At 40.2% G+C, this 22330-nt stretch overlaps 1 protein-coding gene across 2 annotated transcripts in view; it reads left to right on the plus strand.

Moving 5' to 3' along the window:
* The window catches only part of LRBA (LPS responsive beige-like anchor protein), a 600455-nt gene that overhangs the window by 557100 nt on the left and 21025 nt on the right, over nucleotides 1-22330 (plus strand). For both annotated transcript variants that reach the window (XM_056119139.1, XM_056119141.1), the window contains exons 50-52: nucleotides 1702-1764; nucleotides 5850-6005; nucleotides 14439-14606. In XM_056119139.1, the coding sequence (XP_055975114.1) occupies nucleotides 1702-1764; nucleotides 5850-6005; nucleotides 14439-14606 (387 nt within the window). The remainder of the gene's footprint in view (nucleotides 1-1701; nucleotides 1765-5849; nucleotides 6006-14438; nucleotides 14607-22330) is intronic.

Here is a 22330-nt window from a genome sequence, read left to right on the forward strand (position 1 = left end):
TTCAAAATACATACACATATCCACTGGTAACTGTACTTATATAAAATTTTATATAAGAATTGGTAATCCTGGGGCTGGAACAGCGGGTAGGGTGTTTGCCTTGCACGCGGCCAACCCGGGTTCGAACCTTGGCATGCCATGTGGTACCCTGAGCACCACCAGGAGTAATTCCTGAGTGCAGAGCCAGGAGTAACCCCTGAGCATCACTGGGTGTGACCCAAAAAAGCTCTGTAGCACTGTAGCACTGTCCTCTGGTTGTCCATCAAATTGCTCAAGCGGGCACCAGTAACATCTCACAACAAATTGTGAGACTTGTTGTTACTGTTTTTTGGCATATCGAATACATCACTGGGAGCTTGCCAGGCTTTGCCGTGCGGGCAAGATACTCTCCGTAGCTTGCCGGACTCTCTGAGAGGGGCAGAGGAATTGAACCCCGGTCGGCTGCGTGCAAGGCAAACACTCTACCCACTGTGCTATCACTCCAGCCCCCCCACCCCCAAAGCAAATAAAAAAGAATTGATGATCTTTCAGATATCTTTGAAAAGCTGGTATGTACTCAGAAGAAATTATGACACGGTCAGTTTCAAAGTAATCTAGTGCATCCATTGGGATACACCCTACTTTCATCATAGCCCCTTGAGAAAGACAGAAAACAGAAAGATCCTTAAGAACTGGTGGTATTTAGTGGCACTCCAGCAAATGTAGCAGTGTAAGGCTCATGAACCTCTGGTACAGAAAGCAGATAGTGACCAGAGTGAATGGCTGAATCATTTGGGGAAAATAACTTGAAGGGGCTCTAAACTTAGCCATCAGATTTACAAAGCTGAGAAGCCACTTATTCCGAACCCTTCATTTTCAGGTTTATGGTTTGTCTAAGGTCACCAGTTGGCCAGTACTTTGAGTCCAGTTCCTCTCCACCTTTCAGGAGAACCGGCTTCCAAGATCTCTTTGCAATTACAAAATTAAGTATGCCTGAATCTTAAGATCCATTTCGAGAACTGAGCACATTCTTCTTAATATAGAATGATTTTTGTTACCCATGTGCTTCTCTTAAGTATTTTTAAATTGAAACCATGGAAATATTAAATATTAATAAAACTTTTTTAAAAAGCCGCAATCCAGTCCTTAAGAAAATATTTCAGCCAAATGCATTTAACTAAAACATTTCTCTATGGATAGCTCTCTTTATTTTTATTCAAACTTTCAATTGATTGATTTTAAGTGATGGATGAAACAGTAAATGTTCCCTGACTTAGAGCTTTCCCTTTCTCCATCATAAATTGACATTTTGGTGGATCCTTTGTGCTACTGCACTCAAAACTGCCTTTTTAAGAAGTAACAAAAAAAAAATAGTATTTGCTACAGTCAGCAGATGGTTGTCACATTTTGTTTTCAGCGCGCTTTACCACTTAATTTTGTTTTGTTGCAGCATCAGAGGTTGCCAGTCAAGCATCTGCTATAGCTTATGGCCTAGGACTGGAGCCACTGCGGATGGCACATGTTCAGAACAGCACTAATCTCAAATAAATGTTTAATAAGCCGGCCATCAAAGCACCTGGATGTTTTTCCCTTTCAATTTCACAAAACCATCTGAGAGATTTGGAGGTTGGATACAGAGCTACAGAAGATGTGACGTGGGTGGTTTTATGCAGTTTCGTATATGAAAAATAATGCCTTTTTTTTGTCTTTTGTGAATTCCAGCTCATCAAGGTGCTGTACAAGACCAGCCATACCAGCTGCCAGTGGAAATCGATCCTCTCATAGGTCTGTCACTTCCTTCTCTCTTTGCGATTCATTAAGCTCTGTATGGTGGCCCTGAAGTGTAGATTACAGTTGTTTTTCACTTGCTGGTTGCTGGGAATGGAATTTTCCTGATAAACCATTTGCATGCAAATTGGAATGCAATGAGCTGTGGCTATGCTGGTATTTCATCAACTCCCCCTCGTTGGTTTGCCTAATTTGAACAGGCCTAGGACGCGTGTCACTGAAAATTAATATGGATGCTGTAATAATGTGTGATTGAGAATGCGCATGAAGTACTGTCAGGATAATATTGGATCTTTTCATCACTCGGACTTGTTGATGAGCAGGAGCGAGGCACGTTATGATGAATTGGTGCACCGGTAATGTGATGGCGCTCCTTTGCTAGGGAAATTTTCATAATAACAGTGGGGTTCTTAGCAGCACTGTGTTGTGAAAAATAAAACTGGAGTGCCAGGGTTTCATCATTAAAGGAGATCAATCCTTTCTTCCTGGGCCCTCTGTTCAGTCGGAGGGGATTAATGTGCAATTGCAGAACAGTTTCAAAGTTGAAATATATCGCCCAGCCAATGGCAGTGTTCAGATATTTGTATTCATTTTCCTAGGGTCCTACAGCCCAATAAATTGCCATTGGAGGTTAAATTTGTTGGAGGGGAATGGGGGAGGGAGAGGAGGGGACCAGAAAGGGCCATTGGGATGAAAATGAGCATCTGCAGCAGATGACGAAGAGCACTTAATTGCTCTTATGCTTTTGGAGTAGATTAAGTGAAATCTCTACTTTAGCATTTTTATCCTGGCGGCAGGAATTTCAGATGTGGCTTCCCTAACAGTGTTAGCCTTCATATTAAAGATACCCCAGTACCTTTTGGAATAAAGAGCTTAATTGCCTAGCTGTAGGGAAATATTAACAGCGTGGGTATCCAGCTTGTAGTTTTGTCGTATTTCCCTGACAAGAATAAATTTCTTAGAATTGGAAAGTTTTAAAATGAGGCATCCAAATCTGCTGATTTGTTCTTTTAAAATCTGGGTATTTGTTGGTGTGTCTGTAGCCTGTCTTGTCTTTAAACTGTTGTTTCTGTGGAGAGTCAAATGACCACCAGTGCCAGTGAACTATGAGGTTAACAGAATGACCATCAGCCCAAAACGAATTCATGTATCATTTCCCCAAATACAAGCAGAACTCTAAAGAATAACTGTCTAGATAATGAATTAAGTACTCTTCTGGTTCCTAAATCTTCCTTTGCTTTGAGCACATATGATTTGACACACATATATTTTTTAATTAAGTGCTCGTTTGGGTAAAATCTTGAAGAGTCAGGAAAAGAGTGAGCCCACTGAACGCATTATAGCTGAAGTTTAGGCTCATTGTTTGCCTTAAAACTTGACACTAGGGGCCTGGAGAGATAGTACAAGGGGTGAGGCACTTGCCTTGCATGCAGCTGACTAGGGTTTGATCTCTGGTACTGCATAAGTTCCCCTGAGCCCCATCAGGGTTGATCCCTCAGCACAGAGCCAGTCGTAAGCCCTGAGCACTGCCAGCAATGACCCAAACACCAAAAACTAAACAAATGAAAAAAAACTGCTGAGAAGTAGATTGACTGAAAGCATCACGCAGGCAACTAGGCGCTCCATCCCTGACATCATCCTAAACCACCATCCTAGCGTGATTCCTGCAGTCTTCAGGGTACCACAAGCAAGTGTGTGGTCTCTGGCAAGTACCACAACCAAGCGTGTGCATACCCCATCCTTCTAGACCAATCAGAGTAATAAAAAAGGGGAAATTTTTTAATTAAAACAAATTAATTACAAGTACTCATTTTAAAAATTCAGCAGTGAATCAGCATAGCCCTAGAAAGTATCTAAATTAATGAACATTACTATATCTCAATAAAACTGTATATACAAAATCTGGCATGGGCCAAATTTGGTCTGTGGCCTGTGGTTCTCTTCATTGTTCTGAATCACTGGTCATCAGATTTATTTGCTCCTATTTCCTCTAAAATAATGACTTAAAACCTTGTACCTTTTCATGCATTTTAAGGTTGACATCTAAAAGATCTTATCAGTTAAAATAGGTTCAAATGTTATTATTTCTGGCAGTCTATAAAAATTTCAATCTATCCAGTGAAATTTAAACATCACAGTGAACTGATGTTCAATATTTTGTTTGTAACAAATGCATAAAAACCTCTTCACATTTGAAAACTTAACATGGCTCCTCTTCCATCTGGAAGTGGCATCAGTCTTTACCCGTGGGTCCTTTGTAATCAGTTCTCCATTCTGGCAGGCTAGGTTCTCCCAAGAGATCACCACAACGCATCAGTGAAACTTTAGATCTGAGGTGGAAAAGTCATATAAACCCTCAGTAGCTGAGGAGATGATTCAGAGGGATGCAGAGTCTGCTTTACATGCCAGAGCTCTGGTTTGGACCTGAAACATTGCCAGGAGTCAGGAGTAGCCCCTGAGCACGACTAAGTACGGCCCCAAAACAAACAAGTAACACCCAAAAGTTAAACACAATTTCAGGTGAAGTAATGCACTAGAGTAACCAGAATAGAGAGTACTTTGGTTTTGAGTACTAGATTTTTTACAACTAAATTGTATCATACAGCTTCATTGCAGTGGGATACCCTGTATGTGTGAGTGTGTGTGTGTGTGAGTGTGTGTGTGTGTGTGGAGGGGGTGTATGTCTGTGATTATACCCTGACACAGAAACCCTTCTTGTCAGTTCTGTCCTTTTTATTGCTCCCATCACTGTCTAGTTTATTAGTTCCCAAGAAGCATGTGGAGTCTGCTACTCCTACTAATAATCTTTCACAGTTACGTTGTATTGACAGATACTAGCAGAATTTGCAGCTTTTTGCATATCCATGTTTGCAGTCATGGAACGCAGCACAGCACTCAAGAGTATTTTGAACATTTTTTTCCCTGTAATTTTTTTAACGTTCTATTACCTTGGCCATATTAACTTAATACATTTAATGTATGTAGTATAGATGTTTTCCTATTTCATTTTATCAATAATTTATTAGCAGCTTTTTTTTAAAAAAAAGGCTTTAATACTATACTGTTAAATGTAATAATCAACTGCTGAAATTTATTTTGTGTGATCAGATTTCTGGTACAGACTCATTTTTTTAAAATTTTTTTGCAATCTCATTTCTTTAGTGGTGTAAGAACCATTATTTGTAAAGGGAAGTTGGCACTTAATTACCTTCAGATCACTAAAAACTAAGCTTGCTCTCTCTTTGGTTGGCCTCGTATTGCCTAAAAAAGGCATCTCAGTGAAAATTCCTTTTCTGATAACATACTTGATGGAGTATTTTGAGAGCATTATTCTTCCTGTATGCCTGATGCCCCTCAGTGTCTGACCTTGTGCCTGTGACAGACCCCATCTAGGTACTCTTTGGCACTTGGAAAACACACTGCCAGATTGTCTTGTTTTATTGCTTCTGTGAGGAGTGAGAAAGTGGCGACGTGCTGTGCTTTGGCTTTTTTTCAGTTACAAGTATCTTTAATAGATAGTCATTCTTCCCTTTCCTTACATGCAAGTGCAACTGTAAACAGGGGAAATGGGAGTTCACGTCTAGTCAAATTAAAGGCCTGTTAAAGCCAAAGAAGTACAACATACTACAATATTTCAAGTATATGACATTTAAATTCTAATATTGCTTCTCTGTGACAAAATAATAGTTAAAGTAATAGATTGTCACAACGCGAATCCATTCTCATGACAATAGATGTAATGAGATTGTCAGAAACACAAACCTAACTGTGATGCAATCTGGAAATATCTGGTTTGGTCCACCCAAGAGCTAGGAAGCAGGGCTGAGAATCATCTACTATTTTTAAACTGTGCTATTAGTATTTCTTTCCTTTAGGCAAAATTTCTTACTGAGATTATTGAATTCTTCCAACAATCAGATTTTTTTTCAAGTTTTCGTGCCTTTATAATTAGAGGTCATATATTCTGATCCCAGAAAGTGTTGTTACCTCACCATTGCCCGAGCCCCGTATAACCAGCTGTAAGATTTCTTTGTGCACATGGACTTAATAGGCGTCTTCCTGCCCTTTCTCTGTTCCCACAGCCAGCAATACAGGAATTCACAGGAGGCAAATCTCTGACCTTTTAGACCAAAGTATTCAAGTCCACTCCCAGTGCTTTGTCATCACTTCCGACAACCGCTATATTCTCATCTGTGGCTTCTGGGACAAGAGTTTCCGAGTCTACTCCACCGACACAGGTAACTGTGGCTTCGTAGGTGAACTGTTTACTACACGTGGCGCTGAGAACCTTTGAACGCTCTCTCCTCTTCATTCTCAAACCACAGGCTTCTAAAATGCTTAAAATATTGTTGGAATAAAGTCATCCTCTTTCAAGGAATGGTCTCACAATAGAGTCCGCCATGAAGTTCAGCTTTAGCATATTTTTGTGAGGCAGCCTCCTAGGATCCATTCGTCTCCCTAGCCTCCCACTTTGATAGAACGAGTGAATCATTTCAAAGGCACATTGGCTATGGACATGCTTCATGCACTGCTATCGGACATGTGCATGTACATAGAAGTGCATTTTCCCCACCTTTGTATGACTTAAAGGTTTTTTTTGCCTTACTGGAAATTCTCATTAAGTGTGTTTCTTGGGAATTGAAATCTTGCCCCCACCCAATTCTTCAGAGAATCTTGCTGAAAGCTACAGCATCATGAAGAAAAATAGCTGACTCCTGCTTTTATATTGACAGGAGCTCTTGTTAAAATATAGAAGTTTAAGTCTATATGTTCATTTGCATGCATCTCCTTAAAGACAAACCAAGCTCCCAATTCAGTATTTTCATAGGAGGTCCGATCCAATAAATGTATATATGCATGAATATAAAAAACAGAAAAACGTTGAAACATTTTGAGGAGTCAAGTATTTTAGAAATTGCTAATGGATAAAATATAGTGAAATGCAGTCATATTCTTAATTTAAATAAGCTGTTAGTCTATTAAAGTTTTATAGAAACAGTGGAGGTAGACACTTGGACTAAAACAAAGATTTCTCACTATCTTAAATGTGGGAACAAAAACTTCTTTTTTGAATTTTCTAGTTAATTCGTCTACAAACAATCTTTTAATTGATTTTTGTTGATTTATGAATCCATATTCCTGCCTGAATATGTTGAAAATTGTTGGTTATTTAAATCATCCGCACAAGGTGTATTTTACGAATAGGATTGTACTTAATCACAGGAGAATGGGGAAAGGAGTTGAACATACACTGTTCATAGACTAAACCAGAGAAGTGTTGTTAGGCCTGAGCTTGGATCTACTGTTTTATAGAATTGATGATCTTGTTCCCTACAAATTGAATCCTTAACTTTTAGCTTCAGAAATAAATAAAACACTATCAAGTTTTTCTGACTAATTTTAGTAGAACGGTGAGCTCTATGACTTGAACCAGTTACTATTGAACCTAAAATTTGTCTAAAATTCTTTCAGAATTCAGTAAGGGTTGTTTCTCAAAACAATTGTTACTGTTTGTCTCTGTCTTAATAGTGAAATGTAAATGCTAACCCTTTCAATATTGCAACAACAATGAGCTTAGCATTATTTGACCTTAAATTGGGTTTCCTTTTTATACAAACTTTTACATAAACTCATTGTATCCTAGAGGGCTGAGCGTGGAGCTCTGAGGCAGAACACTTGCCTCACATGTATGAGACTCTGTGTTTGATTCCAGCACCACCAAAGCAGGAAAAAGGATGCATCATCTCCCCGTATTTTCTTAAGCATTCTTTTATATTGTATTTTTCCCCCACATTTTCAAATGAATTTAGAGTTATAGACACTAGAATTCATTTTCAGCTTTCAGTTATTACCTTTGGCAGCATGTAGGATTATATAACCACCACCAAATATGACACATAGGGCCAGAGAGATGGTGCAGTGGGTAAGGCATTTGACTTGCACTACTGACCTTGATTCTATCCCTGGAACCTCTATCCCCCAGGACCACCAGGAGTGATTCCTAAGCATAGAGTAAGGAATAAGCCACGAGTACACTGAATGTGGCCCAGAAAACCATAAAAATGAAAAACAAAAAAAAACCAAAATTGACACATAGAGCAGACCAGTCACCCCAAAACTCCCTGTGCTGCCCTTGGATACCCCCTACCTCTTAGAGGGGGTGCTCATGTTTCTGACTCTGTGCTCACAAGTGCCCTCTGGTAGTGCTTAGGGAATCGTATGTAGTACAAGGATCCACGCAGGGTTGGCCACGTGGTAAACAAACACCCTGCCTGCATCACACATCGGTCTCTTCACCACCACTGATTTAGCTGTATAGCTGCCTTTTCCAGAAGGTAATTTAAATGAAATAATATGTTATGTCCACATTTGCCTTTGACATTTGGGTATGCTTGAGTCTATTCATATTCTGAATTTTAAATATGGCATTGTGCTAACTGGCTTTTACAAAAAGATTAAAATTAAAATAATTTTTCTGTTCCCATAGTTCTTTAGCATTTACAGAACTCTTTCACAGACAGACATGCTAGAATGGGTATCCGGTTGCCCAGATTTCCCAGAATAGACTAAGGTTTGAAGGGAAAACTGGTAGAAATTTCTATGGACAATAGTAATAGGACCCAGTGTTGGGTCCAGCTCTTCTGTCGTCAAAGGCAGCATTCTTAGTGATTACACCAGGTTATCTAACGCAGGTATAACCTATCAATCACTGTTGTCATTTGGAACACTAATTCCTTGAGTATCTTCCACTAGCATAATAAATTAGACAACATTCTTTGTCCTTTCTCCCCGAACCTTCTGCATATTGTTTTTAAAAATACGTGTAAAAATGCTTTTACAAAGGTAGCCTCTTTGGGGGGGTTCAGAAATGCACAAAGTGTTATTATACATACTTCACATGCAGTAGGCCTGGATCTGTTCCCTGGCACCACATGGTCCTCAGAGCACTGGTAGGCGCCACCCCCAAGCAGTACACTGGTGTGGCCCCCAAACTAAACCATTTTGGTCTTATTTTAGACTTCATTATAATATACTGACTTAACATGCACAACAGAATTAATACTCTTGCCATAAAAATTGTGGGGAAAGGACCAATTATAGTCATGGTACCATTTTGCATATGATGTATACAAACTCTGATGCTGCATTTATTTAACCAACTTTCAGTGAAGATAAATATGTTTGTGTTTTTATAATTATAGGAATATTGTGTATTTTCTCTTGAAGTTTGGCAGAGACACAAGAGAAAATTTGTATGACCAATAATATATAATGACAAAGCTATCACAAGTGTTGGATTCAATTATATTTTAGCACATAAGCCCCACCACCAAAAAAAAAAATCCTTCTCATTAGATTTGGGGAAGGGGTAGGAGGGAAGCATGGCTGTAACAGGAAATTCTTTAAACATAAATCATGTTTTCGGGACACAACCAGAAGAGCAGAGGCAACAATAAAACCTTCCCTCGGCAGTGGGAATTCTTTCAGACCACATTTTAGATTCAGTGGTGCAGAGGCCTGAGCGTGAATTTTTTTTATTTGTAGCGCAGCTGTCAAATAAAACATTAACTAGAAAATTTGTTCTGTCAAAAAAAGGATATTCTAGTGCTTGTGGTAATATTTGATATTAGTGTGTGGAGAGGTAGACTGGTATTAAAGGAAACAAAAAAATAAAGGTTGAGGAACACTTATGAGATTATCAGAAAATAATTTACCAAAAAGAGCAGCAGGTATTTATATGCTGTGATTTATTTAGGAGGAGTGAACCAGCACCTCATAGCAATAACAAATATCGTGGAGGAAGGCCGCCAGAACAGGCAAAAGTAAACTGGAAAAAATAATGTTTCCTAGACTTGAGCCCAAAGTATAAATTGTAGAGTATAAAGTTAGTTTGGATTATAATATGAAACACTTCAGAGGTAATTCAATGTCCCTCGCATTGCAGTCTTCCACAGGCCCAGTCTAAATTTGTTCTACTCTATTTTGCTCAGAAACCCAACCTCCTCCTTTCCTTGTAGAGCGAGCTCAGCACTGTTCATAATTCTATACGCAGCATATGTCATTCTTCATGTCTCTCTGCCCCACTGGATAGCAGGGCTTTGAGGGCGGAGATCATTTCTCTTTGCTTGCCCCTAGGTACATGTAAGAATGCCCAACACTTTGCATGTCGCGGGTGCTCAGTGCTTGCTGGGGAAAAGTAATGGTATATAACTTTCTTGCCAAAATTAAAGCACTAGAACATTTTAGTTCAAAGAAACCACAGCGACTGAGTCTACATTTCCCTAAAATTGCCGTCTCAGTACAGAGCGATCCCTTAATTCTCAAGAATTAACCAGCAAGTCTTGGAATGTTCCCGATTCCATGGAACCCAGTCCATCCCGAAGGCTCCATCTTTCCTCTGTGGTCTCATGTCACTTGGAAAATCAGCAAGGTCACAGAGTTGCGTGTGAAGAGCTGCTCTTGTGGCAGCCTCCTGCTGCAGGGCCTGGAGTACCTGTGACACCTCGTTGATGGTGGTTCTTTGGCTTATCTTCCCGGCACGACCTCTGAGTTGCTGCCCATCAGATCTGAAATGAGCTGAGTTCCGAAGCCTCTCGAAATCACTCCTGTAGTCCTCACGCCCTGAGCACTGCCTGCACAGACTCCACGATTCCCAAAGTGTGATCCCAGCCGGGTGCGCAAATGTCTGCAGACAGTTCCTCCATCCATTTTCCAAGCTAGCAAAAGTGCCCTCAGCTACCGACTTTTGTCCCCACCCTAGCAAAGCCTGCCTCTCATGTGACCTCACCTGGCTTTCCACTGTCTCTTCACTTTGCTCTTTATATAAGTTGGAAATTATTTGAAAATATGTTTTCCATTATTCATTCTAGAAAGTCCTAAATTCTCATTACTGTATTCTTGGAGCGATAGCACAGCGGTAGGGCGTTCGCCTTACAAGCGGCCAACATGGCCGACCCGAGTTCGATTCCTCCGCCCCTCTCGGAGAGCCCAGCAATCTACCGAGAGTATTCGATATGCCAAACACAGTAACAACAAAGTCTCCAATGGAGACGTTACTGGGCCCGCTCGAGCAAATTGACGATCAACGGGTGGGCCTTTACCTTTACCTTTACCTCTAAAATTAAAAATAATTTTTGGCAGTGCCAGGAATCAAACCTAGAGCCTCACCCCTGCAAGGCCTGTGTTCTACCACCACATTCCTGGCCAAGTGAGAAGCTTTGATGTGAATGTAAAAGAGTTGGGCTGGAGCGATAGCACAGTGTTAGGGCATTTGCCTTACAAGCGGCCAACATGGCTGACCCAAATTCAATTCCTCCGCCCCTCTCGGAGAGCCCAGCAAGCTACTGAGAGTATCTCGCCCGCACGGCAGAGCCTGGCAAGCTACCCGTGACGTATTCAATATGCCAAACACAGTAACTACAAGTCTCATGATGGAGACGTTACTGGGCCCGCTCGAGCAAATCAATGAACAATGGGAGGACCGTGACCGTGACCGTGTAAAAGAGTGGACAAAGCCAGAAGTGAATACTTTGATGGCGGGCAGTTTGGACCTCATCTGGCCATGCTTAGGCCTGACTCCCCATTTTGTGCTCAGGGATCATTCCTGGCAGCACTCAGAGGACCATATATGTCCAGCCAGGCTTGACCGCATACAAGGCCATAGTTAGGGGACCATATATGGTACCAGCGATTGAATTGTGGCCAGCTGCAGCAAAACAAGTGCCTTTACTTGTACTACCCCCTGTACTGTCTTTTTTACGTTAGCTGTTTAAAGCTCAGAGTCTTTACAGGAGGAAAAAAAAGTATATCTTACTAATTTTGTAATTTGAGATCAAAATGATTTTTGTTTGGATTTGGATCACACTCAAGCAGTGCTCTGGAGGCTACTTCTGGCTCTGTGCTCGGGCCTCGATGAGGAGGCCTGAGTCGTCCATGGGAACAGACCCTGGTCTCCTGCACCCGGATGTCCTCAGCCCTTCCGCCATCTCTCCAGCCCCAAATCAGACTGTGAAGCAACTAGTGCTAGGTTGTGTGCTAAGAATGAAAACACTGTTTTTGATTTTTTCATCTGATTTCGAGAAAGCGTATTTCAGTATTTTATTTCTAAATTTGTAGGCTTTGAGGATTTACTAAAATAAAGAATTTGGCATGGAGAGAGAGCTCAGAGCTGGAGCACAAGCCTCGCATGCCAGAAGTGCTGGCTCAGTCCCTGAAGAATTTAAAATAAATAATGAGAATACTTCTTAGTTCTGTTGATTATATTTACAAAAAAAAATGAAACACACTTAAATGCCATACTTATTTGAGTCCTAGGCTTTAGTTATATGTTCTCTACTAAATAAATAAACTTTTCAGGTACATTGATTCTCCCTTCTCCAACTTGCTGTGTTTTTTTTCTTGAATATTTGAATTCTATTTATTATAATCCCTTTTAAATTATTATTTTTTTAAAATCTTAATACTGGGCAGACAGGTAGGGCATTTGCCTTGCACGTGGCCAATCCTGGTTCAATTCCCCGCACCCCATATTGGAGGCAGGCACCACCAGGAGTAACTCCTAAGTGCAGAGTCAGCAGTAACCTCTAAGCATTGTCAGGTGTGACCCAAAAGCCAAAAAAGTTAAAAGTAAAATTAAGGAAAAAACAGAATATTAAGGTTGGATGCTCGATGACATTCATTTTCAGATTCCATAGACATTCCAAAGTCAATTTTCATTAAGAACTATAAGGATCTAAGGGAAAGCTGCTACATACATTTCTTCAGACAGAATGGAGCGACTCAAAAAGAAAAAAGAGTGACTCACAAACGCTACATCTGATTAAACACATATTCTGAAAGGGAGGGAGCGCTTTATTTTTTTTTCTGATGTCATTACATCCAAAGCCCAGGAAATCTCGTAAGTTCCTCCTCCCCATTTGCAGCCATTAAAACATTAGATAAACTGCCATAATCTGAATTTCATCTTCACCATCCAAGGAGTTTTCATCATTTACACAATTAAAACAAAGAATAATCTGCCTCCAATAACAATAACAATAAATTTGTTCCTTCAGCAAAAGTTAATGTAATTCTGATTTGGAAGGATAAAACTTTAAATGACTGATATTGTCCTTGTATAGATTTACTTCAAAAATAATCTTTACTAATTGAAAGACAAGTTTATATTAGTGTGGTCTGAATTATACACTACTAAGAAGAAAGGCAACTAAGTTTTGTATCACAGAATAATTTAAGAAATTGAGTCAGTTCCAAATAAGGGTTCTCCTGGGCCTGTAATTAATTGGTAGACACAACTGATTTATTTACGTGATTTATAGTAGCCATGTATAATGACATAATGTCATGATCCTCAAATATTTTACTAACTAAATAGTTTTAACCTATGCTTTTCAAAAACGTCACTCTTTAATTCATTTGGTTTTCAAAGAAAATGACTAGTGAGACAAATCATTTTTTTGTAAAAAAGAAAATCCAAATCATCAGAATTTGAATAAGCTTTATTACCACTTTTCCCTTTTATTTAGATACCATGATATATGTGGTTGTTTACAGTGTGCTTTCTCAGGCATACAGTGTGCCCACCTGCAGTCCCACCACCCCGTGGCCCCATCCCTGCACCAAGCACCTCAGATCCCTCGCTCCCCACAGCCTGACTCATTGACTGTTACAGTTCTCAGATTAATTGTTCTAGATTGGGCCCCTGGTACCATCGTCTGTATTCCAGTGGTTCAGACACAGATACTTCGCCTCTGCACCATAGAGGGACCCCAGGCCCTGAACTTTGCCCCTGAGGGTTATCTTACAACTTAAATAATCACTAGAAACTTGGTGGGTTTTTTTTTAATTTTGGGGGGGGGTTTGTTGGTGGTGGTTGGTTTGTTTTTGGCCACCCCTAGCATGTTTGGGGGACACAAGGCCACTCCCAGCTGAACTCAGCCAACTGGGCCCAAGCTCTGTCCAGCTGGGGCCCCCCGGGGACAACCAGCCAGTGTTCTGGGCCTCCAGGCTGCCTGGGATTGACGGTTTCAGGCACATGCCTGTGCAATCTCCCTGGCCCTGTTTTTTATTTTTTAGTTTGGGGACTCGCCCAGCAGTGTTCAGGGGCTCCTCCTACATTGGTTCTTGGGGGGCCATGCTGGGGACCGAGCCCAGGCCTCCTATGCGCAGGGGATGCACTCCAGCCCATTGCTGAGTCTGCCTGCTCTAATGGCAAGGGACCTATTGGTCAGTGGGGGTGGAGGAGCTTCTGGGCCACACCCAGTAGTTCTTGGTGGGCTACTCCCGGTTCTGTGCTGGCGTGAGGGGAGGTGGGGTGGTTCTGCAGCAGTGCTCAGTGAACTACATGGTGCTGGTGACTGAATTTGGGCCTCCTGCATTCCAAGGAAGTGCTCAACCCACTGAGCTCTCCAGCTTCTAATGGCAATCCGTTGGGGGGTGGGGGGGTGCGGCTATCCCCAGGAGTGATTCCTCACCCGGGATTTCAGGGTTAATGCAAGGGCCTGAGGACACCCCACTGGTAACAAGGGCTGCCAGGGCAGTAGGCAGGGATGCGCCCGGGTCTGGGTGGTGCTGCAGAGCAAATCCAGAGGGCGCATGCACACAAGGCACCCTAACCTCTGTCCTACCTGCAGCCTAATGGCAGTTGTAAAGAAAATTGTTCTATGTTTCAGGCAAATTGATCCAAGTGGTGTTTGGCCATTGGGATGTTGTCACTTGCCTCACTCGTTCTGAGTCATATATCGGAGGAAATTGCTACATTCTCTCCGGGTCACGTGATGCAACTCTGCTGCTCTGGTACTGGAATGGGAAAAGCAGCGGGATTGGAGATAACCCTGGCAGTAAGTACCATTTATTTCCCATGTAAGCTTTCGCAGGTGACAGAGAAGTAACGTTTTTTTGCAGTACCTTTGATTCATTATAGTAAAAGCAAGATTGGATTATTAAGCAGCTTTAATTTCTTAATTAGCCTTTTCTAAAAGTCTGAAGAGCCTTTTAGCAATGTTTTATGGCCACTGAGAATTTGTGTCCAAGTATGAGACGCCCAATTTTCAGGTTTTGTCATTCTTATGAAATGCTAATTCGTCACTGGAAATTGCTATCCCTAGATAAGCTAGCTCTGTCTCATTTGCAAACAATAAGATAAAAGCATGGAAGCTAAAATCACATATTATTTTATGGATTGGGGGGGCTGGGGGTTGCCCCCAGGCGGTGCCCAGGGAACATGGTGCCAGAAATTGAGCCATGCAAAACTTGCCCCCCAGCTCCCTGAACCCCCCCCCAGCCTTGCTTATTTATTAACCAAATTTCTATTTAAAAAAGAGCAAAACAAAAAGCTACAATCTCATGAAAAGATATCAGTCTTTATTTAAAAAACAAAAACAGGATTGCGTTTACAGTTGAAGAGATGAAACAGGCCATAAAGGCCAACAAGAACTTTTCCGATTGGGATGTGGTTTTTCTGATAGGAAATGAAAATCTTCACCAACAGCCTTAAACATCTTTATGAAACTACACTGAAGGCAGTAAAACAAAAAAACGTGTAACCGTTTAAAATTGTAATTCACAGAAGGCAAAAAAGGAAGCAGCTACCATTAAAACCAATGGCACACAGCTGCAGAAAGAAATGGCTTTAGAAAAACACATTAAGAAGTAGGAAAAAACAATTAAAGGGACCACCTGAAAAATGAGAATTTAATTAAAATCATTATGACAACACCGAAGAATGGCTTTAGAGTTTTACTTCAGAAGGTAGAGCAAGTGAACTACCCTTAAATATTTACAGTTTCTTAATTTAAAGCAAGTCGCCGTGTATTTGGTCAGAGAAGGACCCTGTTATTTCTATTTATCTGAATACTATGATACTTCCATCTTTTAACCCCATATTTTGAAGCAGTCTGGATATATTTACGTCCATCATATTTTGAATTGACTTCCTAAATCTCTTTGTCAAATATATATTATGTGTGTGAGACTGAACCTTTTTTTTCTTAGTTAAAAAATAAGTACAATTTTTAAAACAGTACATGCAAGGCATGTTGTCAAAGCTGTTTCCCCTTTGTGTCTTTCTTTGCTAGTGGGGGGTAAACACAGTTTTTTAGTCAGTAAGTTTCTAATACGCATTTCTTATTTTAATCAAAGCCGGGAAAAATTCCCTACATAAATAGTATATGATGAAAATTTCTAGGCTGGGATGTCTGACACGGCAGGCTGGTGAGCCAGCAAAAACTAGTGTGTGCATTTGTTTGCATGCGGATGGATGGACGTATCTCACACATTTCACACTTCCTTTGGATATATAATTGCAATATGCCTCGATAGGCTATTTTTCTGGGATTTTATTTTTCACACTCTCTTGTGAAAAGTGCTTCCTGCCCTTCTCATTGTGGACCCTTACATTCTCATCCTTCTTTCTTTCTGACCTTTTAGGGTGAATGATTTCTTGGGCTTTCTTGCTTTCCACACTCTCTAAGTTCAGTTATTGAAATTTACTAAATCTTCACAGACAGGCCTAGATTTGACATAGATTAAAAAAAACAATATATACCATCTTGTTACTTATTTCACAATATTTAGGAATAAATTTCTCTTGCTTTATAATGCTTAGTGCATATATGTGGTAATCTGAAAGGAAGATTGGTTTTGTTTTTTTTTTTAATTATCTAACCTAGTTATATTCTCTAAGTTATTCGTGGTCATTAAGAGCATGTTCACTAAGAAATATATAAGGGCTCGTTAGCTATACGTATATGTAACTGCTGTTACATTTCAGGAATTTAATTTTATGTATACGCATATTCTCGTACAGAGAATATATGTGTGTGTGTGTGTGTGTGTGTGTGTGTGTGTGTGTGTGTGTGTGTGAATCCTAAGTAGTACCCAGCCCTTCCCAGTGGTTCTCAGCCAGCCAGGCAGCCAGATTAGTTCGGAGGCCCGAACAGTGCAGGGGTCTGGGGACCTCTGGGGGCAACTGGCAATGCTCAGGGGGTCATACGGTGCCTAGGGTGGTCAGTGCATGCAAGCTCTGCACCCTAAACTTGTACTATCTTCCTAGTTCCACAGTACATGTTAAAATCTATAAATATTCAGCTTGACTAGAAGGAAGAAAAATACGTCTGTACCCTTAAATATCTCGGGCCACCCTGGAGATGTTTGTCCACGCTTGTCGTCTTAAATGAATATAGTAGGACGGACCGGATTCTGAAGCTTGGAGTGAAACAGAGCAAGGTCTTAAGCTTTCCCGGGATCTTTGTGTCTTGTCTGCAAAATGAAAGCAACGATAGTAACTGACTTTAAGGTGTTCACCGAAGCATAGGATGCTTAGAGCAAATAAATCACCAGGCAAACACCATCTTGTTGGCATTGGAGTATATATTATAATGTGATATTTTTCATAAAGCACTTCATCTGCGTCCTCTCATTGTCTGCAGTTTGGTGGATGCTAATTCCTAGTAACGCTGGTAATGAAAAGAATAAAAATAAAAGACTAACATAACAGCACATCTAATGAAAATTTTAGAAAATTGTTATGTATCTAGACCAAATTAAATTACCCTTCTCAGAGTGAACCTCGTCTCTTTCTGGCCCTTTTATAACGTCTGATGTCCCAATTTAATTTTGCGTTCGCTTTGAAGGATGACTCTGGAGGAAAGACAAATAGGCACTTTTTCATATAATGAGAATTTCCACACATTAGAATAGAAAAATGAACAAGCCAGTCTAAGCTTTTCAAAAGAAAATGACAAATAAAAACAGAGACATTTTTACTGTGTGTGAACTGCGTTTTAAACATCCAAGCTGGTTCCGATTTTATAAGCCCCGGGCTCCCGATGGCTCCCAGCACGGCCGCTGAATCAGAGCTTTCAGATGAGGAATCTGGCTTTGGCTCGTTCCTCTTTTTATCTCAGGGTGAGTGACCTTTAGGCCACGTCCAGCTCCCGTGTCTCTAGGTGGATGCGCACACACATGTGTGTGTTTACTCTGGCGTCTGTTGCATAAGAACATTACCTCAACCTAAATTTTGAATTCAGACTTTTTTTTTCTTTTAAAGGGGAAAAAAAATAGGTCACTGAAAAAAAACCATGAGGCCCTAGTAATTTTCATATTTTATGGGCTTCATTCAAGTGTTTCATTTTTTTTTAATTCCAGAAATCATGAGAATCACCTTGTAATTTTACTTGCTAGGATCATATGCTGCTCCATTTTCTCCAAATCTAATTTTAGTGCAATATGTAAAGCTAATAGCTTTGCGACTATTTTTTAAAATCACATTACCCAGTTTTAATATACACATTGCCGAGGCAAAATCAGGCTAATTCAAACTGGGTAAAACTTGGAGCTTTGAAAGAATGTGTATTTTATGAAATATACCTCAGTTATATGACAAAAAAAGCCTTGCTTTCACGGACAAAAACTGGTCCACTTATCTTGGCTTTATGATCTTGTGATAGTTACCTCTATAGAATGCAGTTTTCTTAATGAGAAGAATTAAGATATTTAGTCTTGGATTTTTTTTTAAAAAAAAAAATTTAAAAAGCATTTCCATGAAAGCTGTTTCTAGAAGGGAGCACAGCGAGAACTGTGGAAGCCTTTGTTTTCAAACTGAATCTTCTCTACCAAAATGCTTTTCCTGAAATACTCATTTTTTCTTCATAACAGCGCTATCCAGACTGTATTGTACTTTAAAAAACCTTAGAAAAAAGTATTTCCCAGTGCATTTAATTGACATGTAAATACTCTGAACGTCCAGCTGTTCTTAGAAGCAAGATGAAAATGTACAAAACATCTATTCACTATTTACTTATTATGTTGATAAATCATAGACTTAAGTTTGTACGCTTGTTATTTTTAGGGATCCGAGTAATATTTTTTTAAAGCCGCAGTTGATTAACTTTGGAAACAAATGGTTGCTGATGTGAGGTGTTGCATAGATTTGTGTGGGTAGTACTTCACTAAAGTAGTTTTCCATTCTCACGTTCTGGTTTCGATTTGATTGAAAGGTGGCATTTTTTTTCCTCTTTGCAATCAGACATGCTAATCTATGTCAGCTTTCTCCTTTATGGGAATGGCGTCTACTGAAGGGGGAAAAAAAACTTAAAGTTTTTCTCATAACAACAAGATTCTGTTCTTTAAGAATATTTCAGCACCGTTAATTAGAGAGAAGGTTTTATTAACCATGAGGCTAGCACTAACAGACCACAGAGCTGTTTTTTAAAGTACTGTATGCCATAGCTGCCCTGCTTTTTCTCTGTCTAAAACTTCATTTTGTTATACTCTCATCAATCACAGGAGTCGTTACCGTAAATCGGAGTGTTGTTAATTTTACTAGTATCACCCTAATGAGACATTCCTGCTATAATTAAAAATGAATTCCAACTTTAAGGCATTCTAAATTTTTTTTTAATGAATTTAGAATGATCTTGCCATGTGACCATAAATACTACTGATATACGCAGACTACTTATCAAGTCTATAAGAAAAGTAGTGGCATAATATGTCCAGGTGTGAATTATTTACTGAGTGCCTCTGTGCACGTGTGCTTATGCATATGCATATTTTCCCGTGCAGATTAATAATTGTGTTCCTTTTTACTGTAAAGCCTAGTGTTGTTGTACTGGAACTCCTGACAAATCCCGATTCTTTGTCTCCCCAAAATATAGGTGAACATAACACAGACGTTTGCTCCCCCTAAGCAGGTGTCCTAGAGCACCATCTGCTGGAGGCATTTGGGGACTCGGTGTCAGTAAATTTGAAAATCAGCCCTTGATCAGACAGCTTTGTTTTTAACCAGCTGTGATGTGTTATTTATGGGTCACAGATACGGAGATGCATCCTTGTGTGTTGAACCATATCAGTCTGTGAAGGGATACTTTCTTCTCTCCCGAGCCTGTACTTGGAGCTTTAACATGTGTCTTAGAAGAGCATGCGCATGATGGAACAAAGCGTTACGGCTTGTCGTGAAATAAGCTTATTGATTATAAGTCATTATTAGCATCCCACACGTGGATAGAATGGGATGCTCCCTTAACTTGGGGTGCCCACCACTCACCGCTTCCGGGTACCAAGCAGTGCTTGAGACCCCGAGTCCGTTCACACCTGGGCTATGAACCTCTCTTTTGTCAGGAAGGTGATTTTTCCATCTGTCTCCTCAGCACACCATCGCACCAACACCAGGGCTGCCCTATATATTTTTTTCTTTTTTCCTTGAAGAATTCATCAAGGCGGTTTGAAGCAATATGCTGGCAGTGTTCGCGGTCAGGTGACATCAAAACTCGGTCCATGAAATTCTCCAGAAGGTGCAGGATGTTTAGTGCTCCATGATGTAATGCAGGCCCTCGAGTTCCAGCACAACAAGTCTGTATTTACTGCTTGTAACTAATAGGAGATGTGGTCAAAGGAATTATATTCATATGGCAAATGAATACAGCCCTAATGTGCACCATATGCAGAGTGCCGGGGTGATGTGCCAATATATCACATTTATTTACTTTGTTTAGTTGCAGAGAAAAAATGACTATACCATTTGCCCCGTAGGCTGCAGCCATATAAATATGAGAGTAGAGGCCCAGATTATTTATGCCCTCAAATTGAAACTGAGTATCTTCATACGTAGACTTTAAGGGAGCCACACCAAAAGAAAGAGGTGTTTGTCTGATATTTTATGCTCAGGTAGAAATTTTCATTTCAGACAAGTGCTGGAATTGGCCACAGTTCCTCCCATCATGTAAGTTTTGATGGGTAGACTCTCAGAAATTTTGAGTGTGTCTCCTTTATTTGAGAGATTGAGTATTCTCTGGAACTGCAACCTCCTCTCCCACTTTCAGAACTTAAAGTAAGCTCCTTCTTCTGTAGAATTTAGAATCTTAGCATCAGGGCTGTATCTCAGCGCTTGCAATTGTGAGGCTGTGGGTTCAGTTCCCAGCACCGAGAAAAAAAAATAATGAAAATTTCTAAATAAAAAATCTAGGAAATTGTGTGCCATTATCATAGAGCTAAGAACACACTTAAATACACTTAATTAAGACCCCGCAGACCAATGTATTAAACTGAGTTTGCTTCCTTCAGAAAGTACATGCTATTAGAGAAATTACAGGGCAGCTATGTGTAGGGGTGGTAATTAAGATTCTCCTGAGAACTTGTGAAGAGACATATTCTGATATGGAATTAAGTTCTTAAGTGCCTTGGGTGCTCTATTTCACAAAGTAACTCCCTGTTGTTTTTTTTTTTTTTGGTTTGGGGCCACACCCGGCACTGTGTTACTCCTGGCTCTGCACTCAGGAATTACTTCTGGAGGTGCTCGGATGGGGTGCCAGGAATGAAACCCGGGTCATCCATGTGCAAGACAGGAGCCCTACCTGCTGTACCATCTCTCCAGCACCACTTCCTGTTGTTTTTAATTAATTTATTTTTTATTGAAACATGGTGAGATACAGTTACAAAGCTCTAATGATTGAGTTTCAATCATACAATGATTGACCACCCATCCCTCCACCAGTGCACATTTTTCACCACCAGTGTCCCCAGTATCCTTCCCACCCCATCCCACCTCCTACCTCTGTGGCAGGCACCTTCCTTCTTACTCTCTCTCTACTTTGGGGATGTTATGGTTTGCAATACAAATACAGAGTGGCCATCATGTTTGGTGCTTTATCTACTACTTTCAGCATGCATCTCCCATCCTGAGCCATCTTCCAACCATAATTGACTTAGTGGTCCCTTCTCCATCCCAACTGTCTTTTCACCTAGCACATGAGGCCAGCACTCCCTGTTTTTTTAAGTAATTTTTTTCCTCTCATTTAAATGAGTTTGGTCGAAAGGAGAGAGAGAACAAAAGGGAATGTCCTGCCACAGTGGTGGGGTGGGATGGGGGGTGGGGGGGTGGGAGGGATTCTGGAAACATTGGAGGTGGGGAATGGGCACTGGTGGAGAGATGGGTACTCAATCATTGTATAACTGAAACCCAAGCACAAAAATGTGTAAGTCTACGACTGTACCTCATGGTGTTTCACTAATAAAAAATTTTTTAAAAATTTTTAAAAATGAGTTGGGTCAGACTTCAGATTTTGGATTGAATTGTTTTTAGGCAGGCGAACAGTATTTAGAAAGCTTTCTGGCTCTCATGACTTAGAACTTCAAAACTCTTGATTTTTTTTTTAAATTTAGCTTTTGTTTTTGTAACTTGTAGCTATCCACTAAGAGATCATTTTATTTCTGTGGAATGAATGAAATAGAATAATTTTTAAAAGTTAGATGGAATTGTTATATAATACAATGCTAGTTTCAGCTGTACAACATAATGGTTCTGCATGTTGTAAAGTGATCACACAGTATGTCTAGGTCACAAACACCAACACACAGTTCACAGATTTCCTTTTCCTTTGATGACACTCTAAAAATTTAATTCTCTTAGCATTTTTCAATTGTATTGTTCACTATCATCAATATGCTGTGTATTATATCCCTGGGTCTTATTTCTTTAATAACTATAACTTTATATATAACTTCTGATCCTCTTTACCCATCTGATAACCCCACTTCCGCCTCTAGCAACTACCAGCCTATTTTC

The sequence above is a fragment of the Sorex fumeus genome, unplaced genomic scaffold (genome assembly GCF_029834395.1).
Source record: "Sorex fumeus unplaced genomic scaffold, SorFum_2.1 ptg000039l, whole genome shotgun sequence".
NCBI lineage: Eukaryota > Metazoa > Chordata > Mammalia > Eulipotyphla > Soricidae > Sorex > Sorex fumeus.